The sequence below is a fragment of the Condylura cristata genome, unplaced genomic scaffold (genome assembly GCF_000260355.1).
Source record: "Condylura cristata isolate star-nosed mole 26May11 unplaced genomic scaffold, ConCri1.0 scaffold00024, whole genome shotgun sequence".
In the NCBI taxonomy this organism is placed as follows: domain Eukaryota; kingdom Metazoa; phylum Chordata; class Mammalia; order Eulipotyphla; family Talpidae; genus Condylura; species Condylura cristata.
In genome coordinates, this window is record NW_004567125.1 from 28,033,192 (window position 1) to 28,047,848 (window position 14,657).

Genomic DNA, 14,657 nt, shown 5'->3' on the forward strand with positions numbered 1-14,657 from the left:
AGAGAAACACAGGTTAACTAGGATGTCCTACCAGTTCTGCTGACTTGGACTCTAAGTCACGCTGAAAACCGATTGAGAGCCAAAATGATCAGCTGTGAACCACCAGGTCTCCCCCCACCTGGCTGCTCAGCTCCGCCCTCACGTCCCGGGGTGCTGCTCCTTGGTACTGATGGGATTTGGAGTTCCAGCATCTGGAGTGGGGGCGGAGTCCATAAAATCTGTACCTGTTACAGTATGACATGTAATACAGCTTAACCCACTACCCAAATTAAAAAAATAAAATGATATAGTAACAACTGTAGCATAGAGATCAGTTTCCTAAACCAACAGCTTCTGCCCTTGGGGCTTCCATTTTATTTTATTTTTACACTGACATTTGGTTTTGAGTTTTTAAAAAATTTTTTTCCTTGTTTTATGCAGCTATAATCTACATATGCCATTGTACAAGCTGGAGGCATATATATCATGATTTCCTACACATACACAGAATTAATGAGATTGTCACCCATCACTTCACATAGTTACAAATGTTTATTCTTGTAATGAGAAATTTCAAGATCTTCTCCCTAACAACTCTCAAATATACAATACAGTATTGTTAAGTATAGTCAGCATTCTCTACGTGACATCCCAGGACTTATTTCTCTTATCACTGAGTTGTTCCCTTTGATCATATTAAACATTCCCTCACATTCTAGCTCCTGCCTCTGGCAACCATGCATCTGTGAATTTAGTTTTATTAGACTCCACATATAAGTGAAATGATAATGGATTTATCTTTCTCTGAATTGACTTATTTCATCAAATATAACATCCTCAAGGTTCACTGATAATTGTTACAAATGACAGAATTTCCTTTTATGTAGCGAAATAATATTATATTCTATGCGTACATACATATAGATGTAAACATTTATCACATTTTCTTTAATCAGTCCATCTATTGATGAGCAGTTAAATTGCTTCCATGTCTTTACTCGTGTGAAAATGTTGAATGAATTTGTGAATGTACATGTAGATCTTTCTTTGAGGTAGTGATTTTGTTTCCTTTGGATATATGCCCAGAAATAGAATTGCTAGATCAGACAATAGGTCTATTTTTAAATTTTGGAGGTCCTTCTTCCATACTGTTTCCTTTCAAAAAGTGTTGATGATTACCTGTTATAACCAGGATAAAACCAAAGACAGGAGCAGGAGTATTCTCAGGTCTGGCAAGTGTGAGCAGTTCAGTCTGGATGCAAGTAATAAAGCATTAGATGTCAGTGGAGAATTTAAAAACAATAGGAAGTTGGACTAAAGCTTATATAATGTCTACCTTTACTTCTCAGTCCATATTTTAGATTAATGATTAATTATGTCACATATATAAATTACATTTATGTCATATATCTAATAGCAAATTATTTTAATGTTTTTTACTTTTAAACTAAGCATGTGTGAGTTATGTACCAATAGATCCACATTAGAGACTGTGAGTTTGATGTGTGCTTGTCATTACAACTGAGTTTTTCACCTACATTCATATTTAAATGATTTAACAATGTTAAGTAGCTTCCTCTTGTTTCTGCATGAGAATGGCCTCTTTGTCTTTAACTTTTGACAATTATACTGTGTCTCAGCATAGCTCTTTCATTTCAAACTATTTGGGTTTCATGAATCTGAATGTACATTTCTCTTCCTATGTTTAGAATTTGTATTATATTGTTTTAGACATGTTGTCTCTCCCATTCTCTTTATCTTCTGGAATTTCCATAATGTACCTTCTACCTTCCATAAGTTTTCTTTACTTTCTTTCAACCTCTTTCTCTTTTTGGTCTCGATAATTTCAAATAGCTTAATAGTCTAATTTATTGATTCTTTCTTCTGCTTTATTAAGTCCATTATTAAAGCTGTTGTATTGTTCAGTTTTGTCATTATGCTCTTCAGCTCTGGAATTTGGTTTCTTTTTTTGATGGTTAATATTTCTTTGTCCAATTTTTCATTTTGTTCACACATTGTTTTTCCTAATTTTATTTAGCTTTTTGTGTGTTTGAAGTTTCAAACCTCCTGAAGAGCTTATCTAAATTCTTTGTCATAAAGTTCCTAGACTTCCATTTCTTTTGGATCAGTTATTGAATTAGTGGACCTTTATTTTTCCTTTGATGGTGTCATATTTACCTGACTCCTTTTGCTGCTTTCTCCTATTGCATCAGCAACACCACACATATAAAGAAATGGGAGTCATGGAGCAGGCTATACATTGTAGGATGCTGCTTAATGAGCAAGATCCTGGCCTTTTTATTGATAGAGTAACCATAGAGAGGACAAAGAGAACAAGATGGGTGATACTGAAAAGAGACTTGCTGTCATTTAGGACTTCAGAGGGCAGAAGTCTGTTGATCAGATATTTTTTTATCTGCTTGATGACCAAGTATTATAACTGAACCACACTCCAGACCATTGGCCATGGTTCCACTCTTATCAAAAAGGTGTTTCGCTGATCATTCTGTGGAGTACACAGTTACACAGCAGTCAATGGCCCCTTGAGTATTACTGGTCATACCTTTTGTTGTATATCCATTATCCCAAAGTGACCGAGTGTCCTGCTCTTGCTTAATTTTAAAGCAGCCATGTAGGGTCTGTATATTACATTCTTTTAGGTCATTTAACTCTGACTCATTTGCTTTGCCCTTGTATTAGAGGGCAGACTGCACTTAACCAAAATGGTGGCTGAGCAGGCCAATAAGTCTAGCAGACCCACATCTACCCACTTGAGTAAGTGATCCTGTTTTTCAGACTTAAAAGCGTCACTTCATTAGTCAGCTCAGCTTGGCTTTGTGGATAGGTCAACCCATAGCATCCTTGGGAAATAGGGCTTGCTATTAGTGCCTCTGTTTGTTTGAGGTTACTGCCTGACTATTATTTCAGTGTGGGGATGGGATGCTATTGTTTGGGAATAATCAGATAGGACTGCTGATGTAGTTTCCTACCAAGAAGGGTAGCTGTAGAATAGACTCAATAGTTGTCCAGATTCTAGGGCTGGGCTTCCCAGTCTGGGGGCTCTATAGTAGGGCAAATTTGAAAATTCTGTTCCCTAATAGACAGGACCATAGGACAGTGTCCACAACAGTGTAATCAAGCCTGACAGTTTTAATAAAGTATCATACTAGCCCTCTTTTCTAATTAAAGTTGTTGTAATGGCTTTAAACTTACAAAACTTACTTGAGCAATTTAAAATTTAATATTTAACATAGCTTATGCAATTATAAATATGGAAGATCATTTCACTATAGGTTGTAGATATTAGCAGGTTAATGACCATTTATCTCTCCTAATTATGTATCTCTGCTAGAATCCTGTTGTGACTTGAGATAGCTGTATACTGAACTGTTTAACTTTTTTTTCTTTTTGTTCTTTCAAAATATATAAAATTTAGAAAATTTAATATGAGTATAAAAGTATATAATAATCTTAATAAAAATACATGTACCGTTCATAAGTGTATTTTACTATATTTAATTATAATCATCTCAGGTGCAGTAAAATTTAGTTAAATGCTGAGATTAATGTAAAATTACTTCACTTGGGGTAAAAACTTATGTACATTAGAAATGACTACGTTAGATCATGTTTTAGCATATTAGTGTCATCATTATTGTCAATTACATAATGTTTGGGATTTTATTTTAAAACTAACAGTAATCACATTGTGTTAGAAGTTGGATATTTCAAAAAACAAATGAGTGAAAAATGCTTTCTTCTAGAGAAAAATACTTTCTTTAGTTATCAGTTGTAGACATGCAATTATGAGCCAGTTCTCAGAAACAACTTTTTGTTACAGGTGACCCAATTCCAAAAATAACATGGCACAAAGATGGGCAGCTCCTCCAAGAAGATGGTGCCCATCACGTTATGTCTGGTGGTCGTTTTCTTCAAATTACCAATGCCCAAGTGTCACACACTGGGAGGTATTCATGTTTGGCTTCTAATACAGCTGGTGACAAGAGCAAAAGCTTCAGTCTTAATGTGTTAGGTAGGTGTAATATTATTATGAATCTTGAAATAGCACACTTGACTAAGTTCTTTTTATTCTCAGTTAACGTACCTACTAAGAATAGTTATTTGGGGGCAAATGTTTGTGTAGATTTGGTGTTTTCTTTCATTCATTCTTTCTGCTTAGAATAGCTACTATCATACAGCCACTGTGGCTTGTGGTAGGAACATGGCTATGAACAAAGAGATGTTAAATTAGCAATGGTAAAGAGTAAATACATGCTAGTGAAAGAAAAGCAGGTCAATAGTGAAATGAGCATGACTTAAGATATGTTACCTTGCTTTGTGAGATCCTGCCATTATTGATCATTGTCCATATTATGGTCTTGGAGGACTATGGATGATAAAATAACTTTACATTAATTTCCTACAGTGTCCAAATTATACATGTATCTTGGGAAAGAAATTAAAATAGATTCTTAATTTTTATTCAATTTTTTTAATTTAAAATATAGCACCCAACTGTATTATACTTGATTAATATTATTAAAATGCTTGCATTATCCTAAAATCAATTGCTGTGTATTTAAGCATACACATTCCTGCAGCTTTTTCTTTTGTACTTGTTGGCTCGCCTATTTTACTAATATAAAGTTCCACATATAGGAGCCTCTCACACATGCTACACTTATCTGGAAGCTCACAATCTAAATAGAAGACATAGGTATACAAGAAAAGCTTGTTCAAAATTCTGGGTAATTTATAAAGTGTTAAATGAATGATATATAAATAATAATCATATATACCTATAATCATCCAAAGGCAGAACTCTTTACGTTGTATAATATTTGGCCCCATCATGTAACATAGCATTGAATAACAAGTCAGAAAGAGAAAGACAAGATTGATAAGACTGATTTCACTCATATATGATAATAAAGAAACAAAACCAATGAAAGAACAAAGTAAAACAAAACTATTATACTATAAGAACAAAATAATGACTACTAGAAGGGATGAGGGGTAGATAGATCAGATCAAGACAAGCAATTGAATGGGTGGAAACTAAACTGTCATAGTAACCCTACTATGATAAATTGACTAGATGTTGATGTATCATGTTATGTCCTTGAATCCAATGCAGTTATAAATGAATGTTACTTTAATCAATCAATAAACTGTTTCTGCTATAATTGTAATCCGACTCTTCCCAAGAGATCCTTATTCCTTGGAAATCTGTCCAGTAGAAATCTCTCTCTCTCTCTTTTAAAAATTTATTTATTTATGCATACAGAACCAGGGTACAAGCCAAAGGTGTGGGGCATGAGAGGATTCACCAGAGAGAGAGCAGGAGCAGAACAGGCAGATTGACTGAAATACACTGCTGAGAGGAGCAGCAGTTGGATCAGGAGAGGTCTGCCACACCTTGTGGGTCACCTCCCTGGCCAGGGATCAAACTCGTGCTGCAGTGGCTATGGATAGCTTCATAGAGCTATGCTTTAACTCATTGTACTACCAGGGAAAACCCTCCAGTAGAAATCTCTTAATTCTTTATCCTAGGTACCCAACCACTCCATTTGACTATTTCCTCCTGCCTCCACCCCCCACTCCACCACCAGCACCAGCACCACCACTTCCTGGCTGCTTATCTATTTCTTGTCATTCTCCCTCATTCACTGAATGATCTGAATTTAAAAAACTGATGATTCTTTTTCATCAGTTTCATAAAGCTGGGACTATTTGTGTGTGTTTGCAACTTGCAGCATACTCAGTCATAATTCAGTGTCTTTCCCTTTTCTTTTCTCAGGAGTGAGTTATGCTCACTCAATTACTGGTTGCACTTATGCCCTTGAACCTGTATCTTCCTATCTTTGGTATGTCAAGTAATTCCTACCATCCGCCTTCCTGAAGCATCACCTGTTACCATCTCTGTTACTTCATATTTCAACCACCATTATAGCTATAATGCTATAGCAAAGACTACTACCCTTTGTTAGCTCTAATAACATTTTTGCCCTTTATTTTAATGTTTTAGCTATTATGAATCTTGTTTTCTTCTCTAGTTAACCTTTCATACACTTGGTTGATCCCTTTCTCTCCCTGTGGAGACTCTTATTTGACTCATCTCTCAAAATTTAGGACACCTAACATTTTGTCCATAGGATAGTATTCATTTTAGTATGGATAGTCTCTCCAAGTAATAAACTTAATTCCCAGCAATTTAATTATCACCTTAAATAGACTTTTAGCTCCTTTTTTTAATGAAGTAACATTAGTTTATAACACTGTATATGATTTGGAAGAATAAGGTCACAGTTCTTCAGATACATGTTACCATGCCATATCCACCACCAAAGCACATATAATTCCTTGTGACCCAGATTTTTCTCTCAAGAGTCCAATTTCTATATAGCTTCCAGTTGAACATTTCTACCTAGAACTCTCCTGGGCACTTAAAGATTAAGAAATTCAAGACAAAAATAACATCTTCCCCTCCTAAATATCCAACGCATTCCAATTTTCTACTTTTTTTGCAGTTGTCACGGGAATGGAATTGCTCAAGTCAGTACATTCGAAATTTAGGAATGCACTTAGAAATATCTAAATATTTTTCTTTGATTAAAATTTAAATTGTTTTTCAGTATCTCCTACAATTGCTGGTGTCGATAGTGATGGCAGCCCAGAGGATGTCACAGTTATCCTTAACAATCCCACATCTTTGGTATGTGAAGCTTATTCTTACCCTCCAGCTACCATCACCTGGTTTAAGGATGGAGCTCCTTTAGAATCCAACCGAAATATTCGTATTCTTCCAGGTAATTAGTTTACTTCATATTTTCAGGATGAATCTCTACCATCGATGAGTATTGAAAAGCAGAATCATTAGTTATTTTCTACAAAAATATTTATGTTGTTGGTAGTGTTGTATTGGTATTTTAGTGTTGAAAATTATCTGTACACATTTTATAATCCTAGAAACCAGAAATTATTTTCTCAAAAAAAAATCTAAATAAAAAAGATAAATACATTGATAATTGCTGATTGCTGAAATGTTTTTTAATGTGGGATGCCAAAAAGGGTAGGGCTCTTATTTCTTGTTGAAATGAATCTTGAAGGGATGTTAGTCTTTAGATTGATTTTAGTTATCCCTCTCTAATATCTGGTAATATGTCTGAATATACATCTTAAGAAATGTATACTTTTACACACAGAAGCTAGTACATGTGGAAAGCTTATACCATGAATCTGAATAGTGATGGGTTCTGAGCCATTAAGGAATGTAACAAATAGGGTAGTCTTAAGTGTTATGAAAATTCTTAAGAGTAAATGACATGATGGGTTGAAATGGTTTGGAAGGGCTTTATTGCAGTCAGAACTTAAGCCAGTCTTAAAAAATGTTATAGAATTTCATTGGTTGGGATCGAGTTGGGAGAGATCTTAGATCCAGCAAAATGAATAGTACTGGAAAGGTACAAAATGAGACTGGTGCACTTGTATGCAAGTAACAAAGTACTTATCTCCCTCTTGAGTGGCGATACTGTGTGTGTGTGTGTGTGTGTGTGTATGTGAGACTGTAAAAGGTAGGAGGGTGGAGTCATGTTTGCAATGCATGGTTTAAAACTTTTGACTTTACACTTGCAGCCAACTAAAGTCATTAAAGATTTTTAATGAGGAAGTTTCCATAATAAAAACTATCTTAGCAAGCTCAAGCTCTACTGATAAAGCAACAGATGAGCGAAAGAAGAGACAAAGGCAGAAGACCTGTGTATAAAGAGAATAAAATAATGACCTTAGCTTGAGTATGTACATAACCAAGCAGTACCCATTTGCCCTCTGTCTATAGTACAGTTTGCTTTGTGCCAAATACCTGCCACAGAATTGGCGTATAGAAGAAATGTGTTAGTAGTAAGTGTTAAAATCTGCTATTTTGTGCATATTCTGCTGTCACTGTCACATCAATGACCCTTTGATGTTCCATTTTTTTAGGTGGTAGGACCCTGCAGATCCTAAATGCACAGGAGGACAATGCTGGAAGATACTCTTGTGTAGCCACTAATGAGGCTGGGGAGATGATAAAGCACTATGAAGTCAAGGTCTACAGTAAGTTCTGAAAGAACAGTATGTTCATATCTTGCCACGTTTTCTGTTTCAAACCTGTTTTTCATTGTGGGTTCATATTTATTTCTACTCATCATTGAAGATTATTTTCTGTGCATCTTGCTTCATTAAGATGAAAGTTGAATTAAGCATTGTGCCCATGACCTCAATTGCTTAAAGATGTGAAGCACCCACTCAGTTCTGCTCACTAACCTCTTCTCTTGTTGGAGAACTTGTCAGTGGCTCTGCCTTAGGTTTCTCTATTGTTTCCTTCTGAATTCCTCTCAGGGCTGGGTTACAATATTTGCAGACACAAGCTGTTTAAATGAACAATCTCTAGTCAGCATCCTATAGTGACTTGAGACAGAAGCTGATCCACTCTACATTAGCTTGTGCAAAAATATAAATAAATAAAAGCTAAGCTAAAACTACAGTTAATAATGCCTGCATCTCAGAATTTCCTTTTTGTGTTTAAAAATGAAGAGTATCTTTGTTGTCTTTTGTTCTTTGACTCAGTTCCTTTAATGACCAATAAAATGCATTTTATATGTTACGCTCAGACTGGGGACCTGGACCAAATGAAACCTACTGTCTATAAAGATCCTGAGCCTCTCTGAGAAGATTGTAATGATGAATAAAGTTGTTCTCTTTACACTCTATATCTGAACACTACTAGTTCTAAAAATTTTAACTTGGGTCCTTGATGAAAAGAGAGCATAGAAAGTGTCTCAGTTACTTTCTTATTTTCATGTGAAATAATCTTCAGGCTGATTTCTGCTGTGTTTCCATATGTTTAAATGAACTGATGTTTAACTCTTTAATCTTAATTTTTTAAATGCAGTTCCACCCATAATCAATAAAGGGGACCTATTTGGGTCAGGTCTTTCCCCTAAAGAAGTCAAGATCAAAGTAAACAACACGCTGACCTTGGAATGTGAAGCTTATGCGATTCCTTCTGCCTCCCTCAGCTGGTACAAGGATGGACAGGCCAGTCACAAGTTTTTTTCATTCATTATAGTTTCTTAAAGACTAAAATGATCAATTAAAAAAATTAGGTGCAAATGACTCATGGAATCAATGTCATCTTAAAACCAGTTTAAGTTCATGAACCTAGAAATTAAAAGGAAAAAGTCTCCTCAACCTACATACAATTGTAAAAATTCCTTTACTCTACACTCTGTTTTTGTATACATTAGCAGTGGTGTATGAACATCCAGCCACCTTCTCACTGAGGAATGGTTTTTGTTTTCTGGACTGTGCAGAGTGTGTAAAGTTTGTGAAGAAACAAAAACAAAGCTAAATCACCTAGGAATGATAGGTATAACATTGGTATTGAGTTTGAAGTTTTCTCTGAACATCTTAAACTCATTTATAAAAGGTAACATGTTTTCATATTCCAGGATGAAGAAAAAAGCTAAATATGATTAGGTGCACAAATCAATGAGCTAGTGGCAATGAGAAGCTTTAAATAACAGGCAGATCCTACAATTAATGTGGCCTGACTCTCAGACCACACACCCTTATTTCTCATTCAACTTATTCCCTTCTATGCTTGTTTTAAAGACATATGTTCTGGTGTTTCTAGACCAAAATAGTTTTTTTTTTAGCTGCTAAGCTTTTTTAGTTTTTTTTTTTTTTAGCTGCTAAGCCTGTGTGCTAAGCCTTAATACAGATGTGACATAGCTCAGCTGCCATTTGCCCTATTTTACACATCATCAACCAAATGGTCAGTTAAATTCCAGTTATGGAAGTTCAGGTCAGCACCATAATTTAAGGTACAGAAAGATAGAGCTTTATTTTTTCAAGTCACAGATGGATTTCACAATACTGGCAGCTAGGGAAAAAAATCACCTCTTATAAAATAAGCAAGTTTCATCTGGAAACCATTGGAAAGGGGAAAATATGGAACACTCACCATGCTCTGTTTACCGTTTCCTTTCTGATTACCAGCATACTTCATGGTACAACATCAATTCTGTGTGAGTTTGCTCAGAAACAAATAATTTCTTTCTCCATTGAAATCTTTTTATTTTATTTTAAATTTTACCTAGAAGCTATTCATTCTTTGCTGTTACTACTCATGTGCACACACAGCCCATACATGTTTAAAAGCTGAATTGACTAAAGTGCACTAGGAATGAAGCAGTTTGTTTTGTTTTAACTTCACCATGAAGAGTTAAAGTACAATTTCAGATCCAGACCCCGGAATGATTTAATTATGATCCTCTAGTTAAGCTGCTAAATGTTTCAGTCTTGGGAGTGGTCACTAGAATGTACACTAAAAAATACTGGCTTTTTCCATATCCTTTCTATTAAAAGTAATCTAAGATAAGCAACAGTGCTTGAAAAAAGTGGTGTTTGGGGGGAAAAACACTAAAAATAGTGTCAGTTTTAACTACAATAAGTTTTGATCAACCTTTTGAGTTTTATTGACCATGATCTGAAGTATTTTTGGCACAGAAAGTTTAATTTATGCTACCTTAGATAAGTGATATTTTAACAATGACTTACAGCATACAACCATTTATTAAGCACATCCTATTTGCCAGACATCTAGGTGAGATCCTCCCTGCAGCTTTGAAGTAATAAGACAAGAATCTCTACTTGTATGAAATTTGAAGAGACAAAACTGAACAAACCATAAAACATCTGATGTGCCAGATGGGATAGATGTTATGGAAATAACTTGGTCAGGATGAAGAACTGTGAATGTGGGGAGTGTGTTTTCCTTTTTATGTAGGGAAGAGCATTCCAAATAGGTGATATTCAAGCAGAATTCCAAAGAAAGTGAAGAAAATAGACACAAGATAACTGGGGGTAAAAGGGGACATTCTAAAATAAAGAGAATAGCAGGTGCGAAGGCCCTAGCCACTTTGGCCTGAAGCACAGTGACTTTGGAAAACACAGAAGTGAGCAAAAGATTAAGGAAGGACCACATCATACTGCCTTGTAGATCAATTGTCTTCTGTTCTCATGGGAAGCCACTGGGAAAATGTAAGCATAATAGCCAAGTCATGGAAGCAACCTAGGTGCCCAAAACCAGATGAGCAAATAAGGAAAATGTGGTGTATATACACAATGGAATATTGCTCAGCTGCAAATAAAAAAGGATAAATAAGTTAGGAGAAAGACAAGTACTGGATGGTTTCACTTACATGTAGAATACAGAGAGCCAAAGCAAAGGACCAGATAAAAGCAAATAACAAATGCTAGAAATAGGACTATAGATTTGAGGCTACCAGAGGAGCAGGAAAGGGGTGAACAAGATGGGAAAGGGCACAATGGACTCTGGTGTCGGACTGGGGGTGCCTTAGGAGTATGTGCATTAACACACACCTGAATGGTGTTATCCCAGGCCTCTAAATTATATATGGCATGGCAAACCAGTGTCATCTCAAAGAGAGTGATATGATCTGACTAAGATTTTGAAAGGATTACATTGGTTTCTGTATTTGGAAAAAAATATAAAGAGCATCCAGATAGGAATTTATTTCAGTGATCCAAAAGAGATATGATACTTGTGTGGCGAAAGGTGGTAGCAGGATGCAAGCGGAAGAGATTGAATCACACTTTTGGATGAGATAAGGAGAGTGAGTTCAGATAGAACAGGTTCAAGAATTAAGCCCTAGGGTAAACTCTACATTAGCGGTTTTAGAGCATAGAGTCAAGTGTCACAAAAGCTAAGGGATATACAAGTATTCCAAAGTAAAAGCAAACTAAATATGTTACATGTCATTCAGCTGGTAAAATAAAGGTTGAGAATTGGCTGGTGAATTTCACAATATTGTCACTGGTGACCTGAACTATGTTGTTTTGGTCTTATAGTGATGCTGAAACTCTGACTGGAGCAAATTCAAGAAAAGATGGGAGGAAATGGCATTAAAGAGAATCATTAAAAGGAATGCCTGTAAACTAGTACTAAAACCTGCAAGGAGAGTATAGATGGAAAGGTTTACAATATGATAGATTCCTATTAATTTTATTAATTTTACCAATAAGACCTTAATATGAATATGTCTAGGCTCAAACTTTTTATTTATTAAGTAATGATGTTTCTGAACAAACAATAGATAAAATTAATAATTTGGAATTTTAGATCAAATTATATTGTGGCAATACTCTCAGTCTCATATTTTTAAAATGTTAGCATTCTCCACTTATTAGTATATCATAATAAAAGATATGCTTTCTTAATGTATTGTGAGATCAGCTAAAATTTTTCTCTGACATGGGTATAGTACCTAAGAACATTTTTATCATAAAAATGTATAGATGTGTACCACTCAGAAATCCTTAACACAGAGCTCAGCTCTGATTTATAATTTTTAATGAATAATTACATCAAAGTAAATTAATTATATTGTTCTGAATATTTCACATAAAATTTTATTTATATTTATTAATGAATAATAGAATGTATTAACTACATGGTCTTTTGGAGCATTTACTTAAATATATGATGCTAATTTTATTATAATTGAATCACAGCCTCTTAAATCAGATGATCATGTTAATATTGCTGCAAATGGACACATCCTTCAAATAAAGGAGGCTCAAATATCAGACACTGGGCGATATACTTGTGTAGCATCTAATATTGCAGGTGAAGATGAGCTGGACTTTGATGTAAATATACAAGGTAATACTAATACACCTTTATTGGTAATTTAAATTGTGTGATGTCAAAACAATGAAAAGAGATTTGGCTTGGTTTATTTTTTTCTGTTGACAATAATATAAATTCATTGTAGAAAACTTGAGAAATTAACAAAGAAAATATCCCATTGTTTAAGTTTACTTAACCATGATTTTTCATTTGCTTCCTTTTGATATTTTTTGTATACCTTATTTACAAGTGTATCACACAATACTCATTTCTATGGCATTAGCTTTCACTAATATTATATCATGATTTTTAAATAGCATTTACATAAAAGGCAGGAAAGTGGTATACAATTTATAGTGGCCAGACCAGAAATTGAATGATGATTTAGTCTCCTACAAACTTTGTGATTTGGACAGGTTGCCTAAATATGTTAAGTTCAATTTGCTCATTTATAAAATGAAAGCCTGAGAAAATTGTGTTGAATGCAAATAAGATAAACTCTTAGAAAATACTTAAGAAATGATCTTGTTATTTTTGCTATTGTTACTGTGAACATGGTATTTAATAATTATACCAGTTTTATCAGTTGACTGTCTATTACTTAACCAAACTCCTGTGTTGAATGTCTGACATATTTCCAAGTTTTGATTATTTACATGTGTGTCAATGAATACCTTTTAAGAAAAAATTTAGCACATTGATTTTTCGTAAGTTGCTCATGGTGGAAATTGTAGCGTAAGTGTAACACTTTTTTTTTTTTTAATGCTTTTGATGTACAGTTAACATTACCTTCTAAAACGTTCATATTTCTCCCTTCCTAAAATTTGAGAATGTTGTGATTTTTGTTAGTAGATCATTAACCTTCATAGTAAAATAAATCTTTGGAAAATGTTCTCAGCTGAGTCAGAGTTTCTTAATGGTTCCTTAAAATTAGCTTTTCCTGCTATAATCACATTGCATAGCCTCCCTGATTGCTGACACCCCTAAGTACTATCACCCTTTTTTTAGGGGAAGCCATACTGAAAGGAGCACAGCATCTGTGCTTGTTCTTGTTCTTGTTATTCCACCGACTTTGGTCTGTTATTACCATTTTTAGCTCAGGGCCTCGTGGGCATGTGTACAAGTACTTGAAAATATTTTCCCATTGTTTAATATCTGACCTTTACAAATCATTCTTGTGAAAAAGTGGTCAAAATCTTTGTTTAATAACTTGATACTAGTATTCACATGTGTTCAAAATTTCTTGTCTTCTTCCATTCATAGTTCCTCCGAGTTTTCAGAAACTCTGGGAAATGGGAAACATGCTGGATACTGGCAGGAATGGTGAAGCCAAGGATGTGATCATCAACAACCCCATTTCTCTTTACTGTGAGACAAATGCTGCTCCCCCACCTACCCTGACATGGTACAAAGATGGCCATCCGCTCACCTCAAGTGATAGAGTGCTAATTTTACCAGGTAAAGACTAGTGTGAACAGGTGAAAGTTGAATTTCTGCCACATGTGTTAAATCAGTGGAATTTACGGACATTCTGGCCATCGCGTTGAACTGACACAGGCCTATTGAATGTCATTCATGTGCATGTAGCTTCAAGCTAGGAAAGAACAGGTCAAGAATTTGACATTGGATAGAACACTTTAGTTTTCTGATCTACCACAAGATCATATATTCACTCAAGAAAGTCCTTTGGCTTCCTTGTGCAAACATTTCTGTAACAGTATAAGAAATCATCAGCTTATAGCTGTACATAGTTAGTGATGATCTAAAATATAATTAGAAAAAGTTACCCCATTTATTAATGAAGCTATCATAAATCATACAGATTATTAGCTTGAAATATTGTCATTATATTACAGGAACTATTCGAATTGTTGTGGAATTGTACTTTTAGCAAACATTCAAATAGGTGTGTCAAAAATTATCAAATTGTACACTTAAAGTCAACGCATTCTACTATACGTTAACACTAATCTTAATTAAC

The 14,657-nt window shown here is 34.7% G+C and overlaps 1 protein-coding gene across 1 annotated transcript in view; it reads left to right on the forward strand.

The window, feature by feature from the left end:
* The window catches only part of HMCN1 (hemicentin 1), a 442,964-nt gene that overhangs the window by 314,289 nt on the left and 114,018 nt on the right, over positions 1 to 14,657 (forward strand). The window contains exons 47-52 of the mRNA XM_004688154.2: positions 3,821 to 4,012; positions 6,615 to 6,788; positions 7,960 to 8,073; positions 8,912 to 9,057; positions 12,559 to 12,709; positions 13,940 to 14,134. Coding sequence (XP_004688211.1) covers positions 3,821 to 4,012; positions 6,615 to 6,788; positions 7,960 to 8,073; positions 8,912 to 9,057; positions 12,559 to 12,709; positions 13,940 to 14,134 — 972 coding nt within the window. The remainder of the gene's footprint in view (positions 1 to 3,820; positions 4,013 to 6,614; positions 6,789 to 7,959; positions 8,074 to 8,911; positions 9,058 to 12,558; positions 12,710 to 13,939; positions 14,135 to 14,657) is intronic.